Source organism: Equus caballus, chromosome 1 (genome assembly GCF_041296265.1).
Source record: "Equus caballus isolate H_3958 breed thoroughbred chromosome 1, TB-T2T, whole genome shotgun sequence".
In the NCBI taxonomy this organism is placed as follows: domain Eukaryota; kingdom Metazoa; phylum Chordata; class Mammalia; order Perissodactyla; family Equidae; genus Equus; species Equus caballus.
Window position 1 is genome coordinate 105,902,098 of NC_091684.1, and position 15,296 is coordinate 105,917,393.

A 15,296-nucleotide genomic window follows, 5' to 3' on the forward strand; every position below is an offset into this window, starting at 1 on the left:
TCACCCAAGCAAATACCCTGTTTATCATGTTCAGTCAACAATCCATGGTCATAAATGACATTGACATAGGACCTCTGAGCTGGAGGAGGAATCACAGCACATTATTGTGGGCGGAAGGGTGGGAGGCTGACCAGCGAGAATTTTCCCCAAACGCTTCTTCAAACCCTTTCAAAGTTGAGCTCCCCTTTTCCAAATCAAATCTCACATGGAACTCTAGTGTTTAAGCCTGAAAAGAGTGAAGCTGCTCTGGTTGAAGGGGGCTCAGCAGCCTCACCCCGAGGCATCTCTCGGAAGATCTACAGCTGAGAAGGTATTTCCAGTACAAGGGCGTGAGCACATCTGTCCAATGGTGCTGAGAGGTCAAGTGATAAGAGAATGGAGATTTGCATTTGCCAAATGAGGGGCCCTGGTGACCCCAGAGTACAGGTGTTGGTAGAGTGGGGACAAGGACGTGGCTGAGTTAAAGAAATGAAAGGAATAAGCATTTTTTTAAGCTTTCAAGGTATACTTTTAGTTGGTTTTCAAACGAATCGTGCCCCAAATCTGAGGGAAACAGTGGCTGATCCCTCTTGGTTGACTCCCATCTTCCCCTGGCCCCAGATTGCCGGGACCCCTCCTGGACCAGCCTGGGCCCACCCTCTGATTTGTGGGGGCTCTCATTTATCAGTGAGATCAGGATGTGGAGAAAACTGCAGGCCGATGCTGACCAGGGGCTCTTCAGGCAGCTTGGCTCTTAGTCAAATCCAAATGGGATGCTGGGGTCCCCCCTAAAGTCAGCAGGGCTACGGCCTTGGCTTAGGGTCTGGGTTTGACACAAAAGCCCAGGGGCTTTCTGAGGAGGAAGCTGCAGGGTTGGGACCCCTGAGTGGGCTCTGACTATGGGCTAGCAGCGCCCCCTGCTGGCCTTGCCCTGGTGCTGCCCCTCCATGCACAGAGACCCCTGAGCCAGAACTTGCCCAGGCCCCCTGGTGCCGCCTTTGGGAGAACATGTCTGAGGACCATCAATGTTATAGTCTGATGTGCTCAGCCTCACAAAATGCCAGCTGCCTACGTGCTGGATTCCTAAAGGGGCCACCACCCCCACATTAATGAGAGAGAGGAAGAGGGCCAATAAAATACTCTTTTGAAAGCCACCGAATGTGGGAAAGGGGACAACAAAACATGAATTTTATGACAACTGTTTGCTGTCCCGAACAGCTTCCTTTCTGGAAACATCTGGGATGAGGCAGGGATTCTGCTCCATAAAAGTAATTTGAACAGAGCATGATACGTTTCTGCCATCCTCATGTGGACCTGCGGGCAATGCTGTCTGTTAGCAGATGGAGGAAATTTGTTAAGGTGTGGATGGGCGTCTCGGTGGGGAAATGGGCCACTAGCTTCACGGAGCCTCTGAGCAAGATTGGCCACTGCTCAGAGCCTCTGGCCACTGCTCAGAGCCTCGAATTCACCCAAGGGATGTGGAGGAGCCGGATTTGCCAATGCTGCCTGGTTGCCTGGCAAAGTCTACATGGAAGAGGGATGCGCTGGTCTTAAGCCAGCCAGGAAAAGAGCTGAAGAGTCGCTTAAGGGGCAAATTGGACCATGTTTTATCTCATTTTCTGTGGCAGGCGCGGCTCTGGTGTTGAGGAAACTCGGCAGTGCTGGGTCTGGATGCTCACAGGATCCCCAGGAGCCTCAGTACTCACTGTGGTCCAGGGAGCTTGCCAGCGAAGCATTTTAATAGGATTCCCTGGAGACTGCACAGTAAAGCAGTGATTTGCAACCTCCCTGCTCCCTGGGGAGCTTTAAAACTACTGAGGCCTTGACCCCAACCCCAGACAGTCTGATGTCCTTGGGCTGTGTGTGGTTTGGGCATCAGGATCTTTCCAAGGTCTCCAGGTGGCTCAAAGGTGCACTGCCCTAAATCTTGTGTGTTGACATGTGGAGGCGAGGATATGGAGGAACCCACTTTAGCAAGTTTTAATAATCCAAGGATTTAAAGGCAGACTCTGCACTTGGCTCTTCCTGAGCAGAGAGGACAGAGAAGCAGGACTGCAAAAGCCCATTTGGGAAGGCAGCAGGTGCCTGGCTATCTGGTCCAGAATTACAGCAATTTCCTCCCTGGGGGCTGTGCCCAGCAGTAGCCCTGCCATCAGGCGGAAATGTATAGGTCTCATCCCTTGATTTCTCAAGGTGGCTATATTACGGAAGGAAGAGATCAGGATCAGAGTTTGATGATGCACACGTGTGGCTGGTCAGCACTTCCAAGCCCAGGGATGTTTCTGAAAACTATACCCAGGCCCATCTCTGCTTTCCCCGTGGGCCCGGCAGTTAGACATCCCCGGCTGGAGCTGCACCACCACACACTCTTTTCTTCTGGTTTCTACACTGTCCCAGAAGGTGATTTATGAGCGGGAACCAAACAGACAATGCCCAAACCGCTGCCCAAAATAACACTAGCACGTTGAAAAATATTATTTTATTTGATCCTCTCAATATCCAGACATAGGCATTCTTAGAATTATTCCCATCATACAGGAGAAAAACAAAAACAAACAAAAACCTGAGGTTAACTCCTGCTCAGGGTCAGAGCTAGGAAGTGGCTAGGATGGGACTCTAACCCAGCAACTCTGGCTCCAAATCCCTTTAGTTCTGTTACAACTTGTACTTTGCATCAAAAGTTTATTCGGGGAGGTGTAGATAGGAGGGGCAAAAAAACAATGAAATCAGAACTTCATTTATTCCAGGTCAGTTTCACTAACCATCATCAGATAAAGGAGGAAACAACTAGGAGGAAACCAAACAGTCTTCAGTAGAGATGGTGGTGTAATTCCAAATGGGGTAGACAGCATGAATCAAAATGAAGTTCTGGGTGGCACACAGCCACAGGAGAGAGGGGTTTAACTTATCCCCTCTTTGGGGAGGGGTTCAGCCATTCAAAGCCAAACTACCCATAACGTCTTCCTAACCACCCAGGTCCACGGCTGGCACATTCACCTAACCTCTCCTAAGGGGGCATCCCAAGAAAGAAACGAGGAGGGAGGCTGTCGTACATATGGAGGGCCATCCACTTTGGGGTTTGGTGCGCGCCATGGGAAAGTACTCCCTATCGGGCTAGAGCCAAGGGGGCTGTTGATGAAAGGTATAATACAAAATATATTGGCACCATCTGCACAGCCAGTGATTATAGGTAAATGTGACCCAGCACAGATCTCTAGAGTTGCCTTAGGAGAGGCACAGCTGGTGGTCTTAAACCGCCATATTGGCAAGCTGCTGGCATTGACCTACCTAACACCCTGGGCCTGGAATCTCTTCCATCTGGTACTTTTCATAGGTAGTATTTTTTACAAGTTGGTTTTCATGGATCAAAATAGCCTGGCTATTTTGTGGGGCATAGGAAGTGGGGGGAAGCTTGCTTAGCAGAGGGATGCACTTTGAAATTTGATATTGGGCATTCTGAGGTCATGTAAATGCACATCCTCCAAAACCAACACTCCCCACCCCACCTAGCTTGTCAAAGGTTTTGCACAGCCAAGGAGGGAAGACAACTCTTGAGTGCAAGACTCTTCGGGCAGGGGAGCATGGACTGGTACAACTCTCCTGGCTGGACCAGTGCTTGGCCCTGGGAGACCCTTAGCTGGGATTCAGACAGATACAAAGGAGAAGAAAACACCTCCACCACTCAGTCAACCCAATATAATCTTAGTTTAGGTGATGTCCACCCAGTCTTTTCAAAGCACTGTTAGAAAAGCACAGAAATCATGCATGGGAACCACCACTTACCTCTCACCTTACATTGTCTCTCCATGGTTCACTTTACAGAGCAAGTGATTAAAATGCTGATATCTCACTTATCTCAGGCCTTGGCTTTCTTGCCTGGAGACCATGGGCTGTTCATTTCTTTGGTATTTGTTTGCAAGGCTGGGTTAAAAATCAATCGTGATGAGAACTTGGTGTTTTATCGATTTTCCTTCAAGCTCATGCTTTGGTGAACATACAGGAAGAATTCTTTTAGATGGAAAATCTCCACCATACAAAGGACACACAGCCAGCCAACATTTTTAGTCTTTTATTTTTTTTAAGTAAAGAAATTCCACTGAATCAAAGATAACAAAATTACAGGTTTTTTTGTAATGATCTTTGTTTACCACCACACACAATCAAAACAGAACCAAAAGTAATATGAGAACATAAAATGATCTAGGACACCACTGTTTAGTATAATTTCTTAATAAAGGTAAATATCCTCGTATTTAGAAAAAATTGCATTGCTAGTTGCGAATTTAAACGCCCCGGTGCTGAAGGGTTCTGTATTTCCCCCCAAAGCCCAGCAGCACGGAGGGTTTCAGAACACAAACTCAAAAATACATTATTTTCAGGGCAGCATTTTAAGTTTCAGAAAATCCAAATAAAACAAAACAAACGAAAATGAGGAATGTAAAAGTGATGGTTCTCAAAAACCAATCTGGAAGCAGATCTGCCAACGGGAGGATGTGGTGGGCCGGAGCCTAACCGGGGAAAGGGAAATGCAAACTGGCTCCCACCCCGGCCCCGGCCCTGGTGTCGCTAAGGCAGCTGCAGTGGTGGGAGTCAGAAGCTCAGGTACAGTGAAGGCCTTCCTGAGGCCATGAGTGGGAGACCCAGGTCACCTGGAACTGGTGTGGAGCGGCGAGAAGGTTCCACATGGACTTGTCTTTTAGGAAAACTGAAGAGGCAAAACAAAAACCAAATAAAACCTAACTCCTACACCCAGGGACTTGGTGCACCCACATGAACAGCCTGAGAGGGGAGTGGCTGACGCCAGGACCAAGGGGGCCAGCAATTATTCTCGGTGACTGTTGGCTGCTCAACGTGGGTGGTCTGGAAGGAGCATGCCCAGCGAGATGAAGGGTGTTTCTGCAGGTGCTATAAGTGGACTGTCCCCAACTTACGGCAATAGTAGATTTCTTTGCTAATGCGGACTAGAAGGAACAGAAGGTAGGTTATAGATTTGATTACTAATTGACAGGAGTTGAGTTAAAAGGACTTAATCCACTGATTAGAAATTCACTTCAGCTTATTCATTAGAGATACATGAAAGCTTACCCATGCTAGGAAAAACAGTTCAGGAAACGGGGGGACTGACTCTTCCAAAAGGGGCAGCTGTCTACTGTCTGGGAGTCTGAGAATGGCTGCCGAGCCGGACTCTACTTCCAAGGGCCCCTTCGGGAGGGTGCCTGGGCCCCCGCATCTGGAGGCTGTGGTGGCAGCGACACAGGCAGAGGACGCAGCTCTGGTTTTGGTTAGCAATCCAGTGCTCACTGCCAGCAGCGGCCAGTCCCCCTTCCCTCCGCTTCAAATACAACTTGGCAGAAGCAATCCTCGTTTACGAAGAGGGGGCACTTCCCTCTGCTTAGATAACAGAGGGAGGAGAGACCCTTCCCTCAATTGCTTGCCCTCTAAAGGCCACGCAAGTCCCCTTTTCAGGGCTTTTTGAGGCATCCAATCTAAATGGCTTTGGACAACAGAGTGAGGCCAAGAAGGCAGGCGGGCATTCGGGGATGAGGCATTTGGCCAGTTCTGGATCACTCATATTGTCCAGGGGTGGGGGGCCTAACGTAACAAGGAGCGTACAGGCCACGTGCAGAAATTCTCTGGTTTTGCTCTGGCTTCGCTTCAAACTTCCAGAGCAGAAGAACTGGAAATCTAATGCCACAATATTGTTATAATACCAGGGCATATTCTGGAGGCAAGTTAAGGCTTTCTGGGCAAAGAAAAGGATTGCAGAGGATACTGGGAGATGCTGCAGAGAAATGCTTCTTAACCACTCTCCTGTGCTGCCTGAAGGACAAAGATGAGTTCAGTGATCTTTACTTCAGCTCTAGTTCAGAATCAATGCCACAGGGAAAGAAAAACCTCTCACATCTCGGACATCTGCTTGTCTGGCAAACATAAACAAGAACACACGTATTGTTTCCCAGGAGCTGGCAGAATGGACCACAAGTTACAAAGAGAGCTCTCATTCGGATGCCAGGCATATCAGCTCAGCTACCCAGAAAGTTCAGCTTTAATGAGGACTGGAGCTTCCCAATGAAAGCCTGAGCGGGAAGGGTTTCTGCCCTGGGCATGCTCAGTGCTCTGCCTGAGGACACAGCGGGATGGCGACATTCGCCTTCTTCCAATGGTCAGCACCTGTCCCAGTCACAAGACCCCCACCTCGGAACAGCAAGGATATTGAGATGACAGTGGAGACTCTGAAGAGAGGCCGAAGACACAGGGCTTGGGGCAAGATCAAGGGTCTTCCCCAGCAAAGGCTTCCTGCAGAAGCTCCCTCTCTCCGAGTCCCTTCCCAGTATCCGTTTCCACTTGCAAGGGCTGTAGGAGGCAAGTGGGGATGTTCAGGCAGGTGACGGGTAACTAGATGGAGCGGTTTTAGAGATGGTCTAAGGTGAGGTAACTGGGACTTGGAGAGGTGGAGTGGAGACAGGACGAGAACCCAGGCCTCCTGGACTCTGGTTCCGTAACACCATGTCAAGAAAGGAATGCTCCTCTTTCAGGCATATTTCCACTCCTACACTTTGTCAGAGCATTCCCTGTAAGTGTAAGATGCTGCTCAGAGGCTAAAAGAATATCGTGACAACAAACAGCTTTCTGCTTTTATGCTGCTCTGGAATCACTGGTACAAACTCACAGCAGGAGACAAGAGGTTTTCTTCAAGTCTTTTCAACTCCGTTCTAACACAGATGAATCAAGGAGACCTGACACCATTTTCCAGATAATCCTAATTTGACTGGGATCAGTTACTCATCAGCATCTTTCAAGCCTTTAGGACTCGGGGGGTACAACCAGGAGAAATGGGGGTGCTTTCCCTCCTTGGTTTTTAGCCTGTTATCCCTGCAATAGAACTGTCTACGTCTTATATCCTTAACCTGATTTAAAAATATAATATTCAAATGCTCTTTGAAAATTCAGCCTTGTTTTAACCCAAACAGAACCTTAATAGCAAGAAGAGCGCTCACGTTATCATCAGAAATGAAGGATTTTAGGAAGAGAAGCAAGTGAAGCTGGAGGAAGGAAAAAGCTGACCACATGTAAAGTGCTGTCCCCTTGTTTACTAGGCAAGTTTGCATCTCTGTGAACTCAATGCCTCTGTGCTCTCATTCAGGGACAGACAAGAATTTTCCTGTAAGACAGCCACAGTCACATTCTCATTTCCATGCTCGTGAGCCCGATGCTCGAACAAAGGGCTTCAGTCGATTTCATGTGAGCCAAAATGGAATGTCAGTGCCATTCAGAGGCACACACTGAAAAGATTTCAGCTGGGACCCGGCCCCCCCAGTCCTGTGGGGGACATTCTGGTTGGACGGCAACAAAGGCTACACCCCAAGCCGTGCCTCTCCTCCAGGGGGCCACCAGAACTGCCCTGCGACCAGGCTCCAAGGGCTTCTGGGTCCCCAGGCTCCCCGCCAGTGTGTGACCACAGGGCTGTCTTTTCTCCTCCTGAATGGAGCCGGTACCTGGCCACTGCTTTGTCAGGACAGGTCAAGAGATGCAGCCTGAGGCCAACGAAAGGAGCCTCTCGCTTCCTGGGATGGTGATCCAACCCCATGATGTTATTGCCTCATTTCCCTAATTTCACAGAAAGCCTTGAGGAATGAGGGTGTAGTAGGAAATATGACTACGAATCTCCCAGATTACAGCTGTGGTCGTTGGGCGGAGGGAAAAGCAACAGAGGAGAGGGACTCGCTTCCAAACTGAGGGGTGGATGATAAAGTGCCAACTTGTGCTAAAAGAACATGAAGAGGAAATGCAGTAGAAAAATAACAACTTGGGAGAAAAGTCACAATGATGAATTTGGGGTGTGTGAGAAATTAGAACAAAGCAAAGAGGAGACCATAAAAATCTCAATCTTTTGAGATAATGGCTGTTTTCGATGTTATTAGGAAGATCTGGTGATTGTCAGAAAACAACTTCTTCAGGTCACAGACATTACTGTCACAGTCATTTGGACCAATGCCCCAGCTACGTACCCCTGTGGGCATGAGGGTTTGCATCCGGGCCCTCAACTGGCTCCCTGGAACCCCTTAAACATCCACCTGGACCCACTACTTATATTCCCGTCTGTCCTGGAGCAAAGGAGATGAAGCAGGGACATTTTTTAAAAAGTATCCAGGCAATTTCACTCGTAGTTCTGTTTAGTTCTAGATAGCAACTGCTGATTTTTCAAAGTGCAGGGTTTTTACATATTCAAGTACCCCAAGAACGGAGAACCGGAGTACTAGGAACCGAGAGTGACATTTTCACTTGAGAAGACACACTTCAGAAAGATCTATCCAACAGACTACGAACACTGGCTACTAAATTAAAAATCTGGTTTCAAAATCACATGCTCTTAGGTTGGAGAGATCTTTCTCCAAACTCAGATCCCGCTTTTGAATTGTTCGGTATCAAAAGCCAACGTTAGAGAGACCTGGGTTAAAAAAATAAAATTGCAATTGAGTGCTTCAACAAAACAAAACGAAACAAAACGCCCCTTTTTCTGAAATGAGGGACAGAAAAAAAGGCAAATGATGACATGTACATGCTTAGACTAGGAGAAGAGCTCCCAGGCTCCCCTAGAGGGATGTTCTCTCAAACCGCAGTAAACTGAGTTTGTCATTGAACTTGGGATCTGGTGGTATTTTGGCAATCTACCTGGTCCAAGTGCCCCATTTTACAGGTGAAGAAACTAAAGTTCAAGGGTCTTTTCCAGGGTCACATGGCCAGTGAGAAGCAGAGTCAGGCATGGCCCAGGCCCCTTCCGAGACGTCACACTGGGATCACACAAGGGCAGCTGCTCAGGACAGCTCTTGTTGCTTCGGGGGTCCCTGGGAGCTCAGAGACACCTCTACCTAGGAATTTCAATAAAATGAGCTACTGAGAAGTTTCTAATTTAAAGGCCCCGAAGAACAGTGTTTCCCACATTTTCCCGGTGATGGGAATCACCTGGGGCACTTGTCAAACATAAAATCCCCAGACCCCTCCCCAGACCCACTGAAGCAGCTTTTCCAAGGGGAGGGGTCTCGGAGGCTAAATCTTTAACAAGTGCCCTAGGTAACTCCCATCACCAGCAAAGTGGGAAAAGCGTCTTAGAAGACAGTGAGGGAGACACTTGGCTTGTGACTGAGGGAATTTGCTTTGCCATGTAGAAGGCCGCACTCCAGCCTGGGAGGCCCAGGCCCTCAGGCTCCCAGCTGAACTGCATCTTCAGCAGTGGCCTAGACCGGTGAGCTCTTTTCAGGGTCTCAGTAGGGACACACACAGCCACCAGGGAATGATGTACATCCTTCACTGTTCTTGGGGAAAAGCCTTTTGATTGGCAAAGCGAAACTGCTGTTCAGACACATTTTTAATAGGGAAACTAGATGTAATTGGCTTAAAAGCAACCAGGTGGTGAAACTGGACAGGAGGGTGGGAACCCTGTCGCCTGTCACCATGGCTAACAACGCAATGGAGAAAACCAGTAAGTAAGCACAAAATAGCCTGGAGCTCTCAGGGACAGCCGCCTACTCCAGCACAGGTGTGCCTGGTGGGTGGTCCCCGTTGATGGTGTGAGGTCAGATCCAGGTCACTGGGGGAGAGGGGGGACCTGAAACAGCAGATGAAGGAGGTCGGTTCCAGGGGAGGGCAGCTGGAGTGCGGCAGAGTTCGGGAGGCCTCACTCCAGGTCGGCCTCCACCTGCTCGGTGTCGGAGCACTGAGACTTGTTACGTTCCCACTGGCAGATGGCGTCGGCGTACTCCACCACCAGCTTATCCATCCACGTCAGGGGCTCGGGGAACAGCACGGAACCCTCAAAGAAGCCCAGGTGGCCCCCGTGCAGCGGCAGCACAAACATGACGTTCTCCCGTTTCTCTGCAGGTGAAAGGCAGCTGCGTGAGTCACTGTCCTTGGGTTAGCACAGGGCAGGAGGTGCCAAGTGAGCTGGCCACGCTGCTGCAGGCTTTTCCCACTGGGGAAGGTCGAGTAAGTGGGCATCCGACCTCCATTTGCTCTGCCTTGTTCACCAAAGTGGGGGTATCCGGTGGGCCAGGCAGGACAGTGGGCTCTAGCAGGTTTGGAATAGCAGCTTTGCTTTGGGGCAAAACGGGCTGTGTGGGTTTTGCGGGGAGAAGCCAGGCACTCGTATTGCTAAAGCTCCCTGGGCGATTTGACTGTACAGCCAAACGCTTCCCAAATTTGTGCATCCAAATCACTGAGATTTGCCTTAAAATGCAGATTTGATTTTAACAGGCTGGGGGAGGAGCTGAGAGTCTGCATTTCTAACAAGCTCCCAGGTGATGCTGAGGCTATTGGCGGGGGCCAGGCTTTGGGGAAGGATGCATAGCGTTTCTATGGTTTTTTACTAGAGAACAAGGTGAATTCAATACAGTCAATGCTATTTCATTGCAGACATTTATCTTTTAAGACTAAAACACAAAGCTGCAAGTTGTGTTAAAAGATGCTCAGTGGCGAATGCTAAATGGCCACCCTGAGATTACTAACGTGGAGCCTGACTTGATGAGTCCACATCTAGCTTAGTCCCACATGGGCTAGTATAGGCCGTTACTAAAGATGTGTGCGAAATGGGCAGCCAGGGGAATAACTGACAGGGGTCCCTTGCTGGCTGCTCCAGGCCTCTGAGGTGCTTCCTGGCATGCACACTTCTGCCTCTACTGGCCTTTTTTCTTTTCTGACCCTGTTGATTCATCCTATTCAGTCACCATTTCCTAATTTCTGTGTGAAAGCATTCGAGCTGCGGAAGCTCCTCTGGAGGTACAGAAGGACACAAGTGCCGCCGCCTTCCCTCACTGCTCCGTGCAGGGCTGAGCGGCCGCTGTTGTGTAGGGCTCCTCTGTCCACTGTATTATCTACTCTTCTACCCTGGGGTTATGAGAGAGCCAGAAGTACCCCTCCTCCCATAGAGGACTATGGAGGGCGGGAGACTGGTCCCAGGGGTTGAATTACAATGCAGGGTAAGTCGGGGATTCCCAGGGTTTGCTTTTCAGGTTAGGTTTTAAGTCTAAATATATCTCTTTAAGTCACACTCTCAAGACTTAATGGAATCATAAGCCTGAGACAATAGTTTCACAGGACACGAGGGGACTCCCCACACCCCTCTTGTCTATGAATATAAATGATGTTCCTGTCTCCTGCACAAGGGTGGAACACGAGAAGGCTCTGCCCAGGCCCAGACCCCACGATTATCAGGCTAGGCTGAATAAGAACATTGCCACAAGACGTCCTTCCCCATAGAAGCTGGTCTCTAGGAGATGACAGCAGGGCGAAGGGGACACAAGTGACAATGGTGATATGCTGATCAGTGAGGGAGCAGCGGGAAGAAACACTTACCCGAAAGAGATTTTGGAATGGTCAGCAGACTTTCATGCACCAAGGGGTCATCAGCTGCATTAACCAGCATGAGAGGCACAGAAATCTGCAATAAGGAAATAAAGCAGAATTGAAGTATCGATTCCCTTTATGCGAGCCCACAGAGTCACAGCTCAAATTCCCTACCGGACATGTCTTTGAAGCAAAGGGAAGACGGTCACTGCTCGGTTTGCTGAAGAGCTGGGTTCAGGCCCCTTGTTTTCCCTGACAGTGGCAGGAGATCGCACTGCAGCTATGGGACAGCCCTGGCAGGCGTGTGCAGGAGCAAAGCTCCGGGTCCTCAGTGACCCACGTGCTCTGATGGAGCGACCGTAAGTACTCAACAGGGCTCACCGGCAAAATTCTGATGATCCTCACCGTGTTTCAGGTTAGCCACACCTTTCAGAAAAATGACTTTACAAAGAGTTGTGTATGTATTCGTTCAGTTTATATTGTGGGGAGAAAAGATGGAGTGTGCTCCACTCCAGAGAAAGGCGGCTTTCTAGAGGAGTCTGAAGGTCGGAAAGAGGAGTAGCCTGGTGGATATGGGGGAGTGCTTAGCAGGGTTGCAGTCAACATCCATCTCAGCACAAGAGCCACTAGTCTCCTTTTTCATTGTAGTGGAGACGGTGCTGATGGAGAACTTGGATATAAACGAACAGCCGTGCCCAGGTAGTGTAATGACTGGTTGTGCTGACCAGGACGTCTCTGACATTAGCTCTAGACAGCTCAAGGATTCTGTAATGGCTTAGAGGAAGACACCAAAAGCTGGGTGATGATGCTAAACCAGGAGGGGTGGCCGATATGACAGATGGCAGACCGCAATTCACAATTATCTGCTTTAGCTGGGGGATTGTGGGCCAAACCCACAGGTGGACATTGACAGGGATAAGTGGGAAGTCCTGTGTTGGAGTAAAAAGAGCAATTGTGCAAAGACAGAATGAGGGAGATTGGTTTGGTGGTGGTTCAGGTAAAAAACACATGGGCGTTATGGTTGGCCGCAAACTTAATATACACACAGTTTATTGCAACTGCTGAAAACTCCATCCATGTAAACCAGACTACTTTGTCAACTGACATGTTTCTCATCATGTTGATACAGAAACGCATCCATCATACTCTGTTCTCGCCAGATCATGGCAGGAATTTGAGTTCAGTCCTAGGCACCACACTAACAAAAGACACAATGGCCAAAAAAGGGGTCCAGGCTTGTAAGAAACCTACACGGATCTCTGAGGAACCACGGTGGGAACGAGGCAGGACTCCACCATCAAAGGAAGACTGAAAAGAACGGGTGTTGCAGCAACTTTAAGGACTTTGCCGTAAACAGACACAGGAGCAGCCTGGTCCTGCACTGCGCTCAGGGGCAGCTGGGGATTAATCCACGGAGCTCACAGAGGGACAGAGCTTGGTTCAGTAATCAACCCAAGTCAACGACTAGAGTGGTTTGAGCCAGACTCTGGCTGAACTTCCAGCAGGGGAGTTCCGGAGGGATGCCTGTGATGCCGTGTGCGAAGCTGGGTGGGGAGGGACACTAACTCCGAGATGCTGCCACCTCTCAGTCGGTGCTGCCACTCACCCTGTGCAGGTACCTCATGCAGCTCTCCTCCTCGTAGTATTCCTTCAGGGAGTTATAGCCATGGAACTTCCTGGGAGACGCACGGAAAAGGACAAAGCAATGCTTGTGGTAAGATTGGAATGCAGAGTTGGTTTTATTACTGCTCCAGTTCCCACACTAACTCTCAGATCAGTAGAGTGTACACAGGCACCAGAGTTAGGGCTTATGAGCACTGGCTTTGGCATCTTGGTTCAAATCCTGGCTCTGCGACTTATTGGCTGTGTGACCTTAGGCAAAGCGTTTAACCTCTCTGACCTTCTCCTCTGTAAAACTGAACTAAGGACAGAAACTTCCTTAACAGCACTGTGAGATTTATGACATTAAAGTGCGTACAAGCATGGTGACTGACCCAGAGTAACTACTCAATGTGTTATTTACAGTAATTACTAGCAGACGTGAGGTCTTTTGAGGTAGTATAAAACCACATGTCACTGCAGACACTGTGAAATGGAAATTCAAAGGCGTTTCTAGAACTTTCAACAGAATTCTTCCTGGCAGAGTAACCCGGACCACCGTGAACTGGAATGAAATATGCATCAAACAACAGAAATGAGACAGGGATTCAAAGTTACCCATTCTGTCCACCCCCGGAGCAGTCGTCAGAGATAAGCTGACATTTCACACAAGCTCCAGTGCCCCGTGTCTAAGTCCGGCAGCCTTGCTCTGCCCTGCGCTCAGAGGCCTGTGCCCTTCCATCCGGGGCTCCGACACCAGCAGTCCACCCCAGGCCGGAGGAGCTCTCAAAGCCTCGTTTCACAGACTAGAGGCTCTGGTTTCTGAACGGTGGGTTTTTCTATTCTGCCTGGGGTCTTTAACATGTCCTGCCTACCCCGAAGCTGTGGATCTCCCCCACTACCAGGCCCCGTGGGCATCGCTGTCTGGGAAGGACCCAGAAAGCTCAGGCTGGACTATGAGGGCCACTCGATAGGGAGGAGGCCGAGGGCAGAGACCATCTCTAGGACATTTGTCTTCACGAGATCAGCCCCTTTGTGGCCTCGGCCGCCAGGAAAGCACTGTGACCCTCCAGTATGACCGGGGACGGCTTTGTGAGCAGGCTGCCCAAATGCGATGACCACGAACACTGCTACCCGCGGGCACTGAAAACGGAAGAGCTTTAGGGAGCACTGAAGAACGTTCTCTTCTGGGCTTACAAAGATTCAGAAGATGAATGGGAAATTTAAATGGCTGTTTTTTTTCCTCATTAGACACCACAATAAAGTCACATGCCCCAGCTTAAGTGAGGATGGGTAACATTCATTCTCCCCTTCTGAGCATACCAGCAATTTCCTAGTTTCCTTTTCCTTTGAGTAACTGCTAGCAGGCATATTTCAGTTACTTGGTGTAAGAAAGCTACTAAAATCACATAGGAAGGTAAGTATAGATCCGCAGCCTCAGTCAATATCTGCCTACCTACTGGATGGACACTAGCTTGCTTTAGACCATGCCTAACGGTGTCAAATGATCGTTAAATAAAAAGGATGATGTTTTTAAAGAGGAAGATGAGTTCAGAGATCAACTTTACCTTTTCCAAATAAGGGTAACCTCAATCAGAAACTATTGGTATCAGGAAAGAGGACACTGTCAGGGTCTTGACCTGGGCCTGGAGGGGCCAGGCATGGACAGGGTAAACGAGTGAAGTGGGCGGGGTTTGGGTATTACACTCAGAGGGGAGTCTTCACACCCCCAAAGAAAGAGACTCTGGCCATTTTTCCTGCCACACACAGCCCTGTTGGTCTATTTTCTGTTTTACCTTTTTTTATTTTTTGGTGAGGAAGATTGTCCCTGAGCTAACATCTGTGCCAATATTCCTCTATTTTGCACGTGGGATGCCGCCACAGCATGGCTTGATGAGCCATGTGTAGGTCCACGCCTGGGATCCGAACCTACAAACCCTGGGCCACCGAAGTGGAGCGTGTGGACCCAACCACTATGCTACTGGGCCAGCCCCTGTTTTTTACTTTTGATAGAGATACAGGCAGGTACAAGAAATACTTCCTTTTCCTTTACTCCACTGCAAATGCAGATTACGTGGCCCTTGCCCTCTGCCCCGACGTCAAGCCACAACAGGTAGGGAGGGCTGTGGACAGCTCGGGCGTGCACCCCCCAGGGCCCCAGTTCAAGCTCGTTATGTCACACAGGGATGCAGAACAAGTGGTCTGATCCTCTTCCTATTTTCTAAGAGAAACTAGAAATTTGGATTTTTCTCTGAAATCTTCAAGTTTTTGAACACTGGACACTTATTCAAAGAAAAAAAAGTCCTTAACACTGAAGTGCATGGAGGAACACCCTCATGCTGGGCAGTGCCAGCCCTCGGCCCCCTGCCTGGCCCCTG

At 49.3% G+C, this 15,296-nt stretch overlaps 1 protein-coding gene across 2 annotated transcripts in view; it reads right to left on the reverse strand.

The window, feature by feature from the left end:
- Positions 1 to 4,033: 4,033 nt before the first annotated feature.
- The window catches only part of ABHD2 (abhydrolase domain containing 2, acylglycerol lipase), a 96,315-nt gene continuing 85,052 nt past the window's right edge, over positions 4,034 to 15,296 (reverse strand). The window contains exons 9-12 of one of the 2 annotated variants that reach the window (XR_011438573.1): positions 12,926 to 12,995; positions 11,329 to 11,413; positions 9,066 to 9,852; positions 4,034 to 8,943 (exon numbers count right to left, since the gene is read on the reverse strand). Coding sequence is in view for 1 of the 2 variants with exons in the window: in XM_001503110.6 (XP_001503160.1) it covers positions 9,656 to 9,852; positions 11,329 to 11,413; positions 12,926 to 12,995 (352 nt within the window). In the remaining variant the exon portion in view is untranslated. Of the gene's footprint in view, positions 9,853 to 11,328; positions 11,414 to 12,925; positions 12,996 to 15,296 lie in introns of both variants that reach the window. The other variant, XM_001503110.6, reaches the window with a different exon arrangement.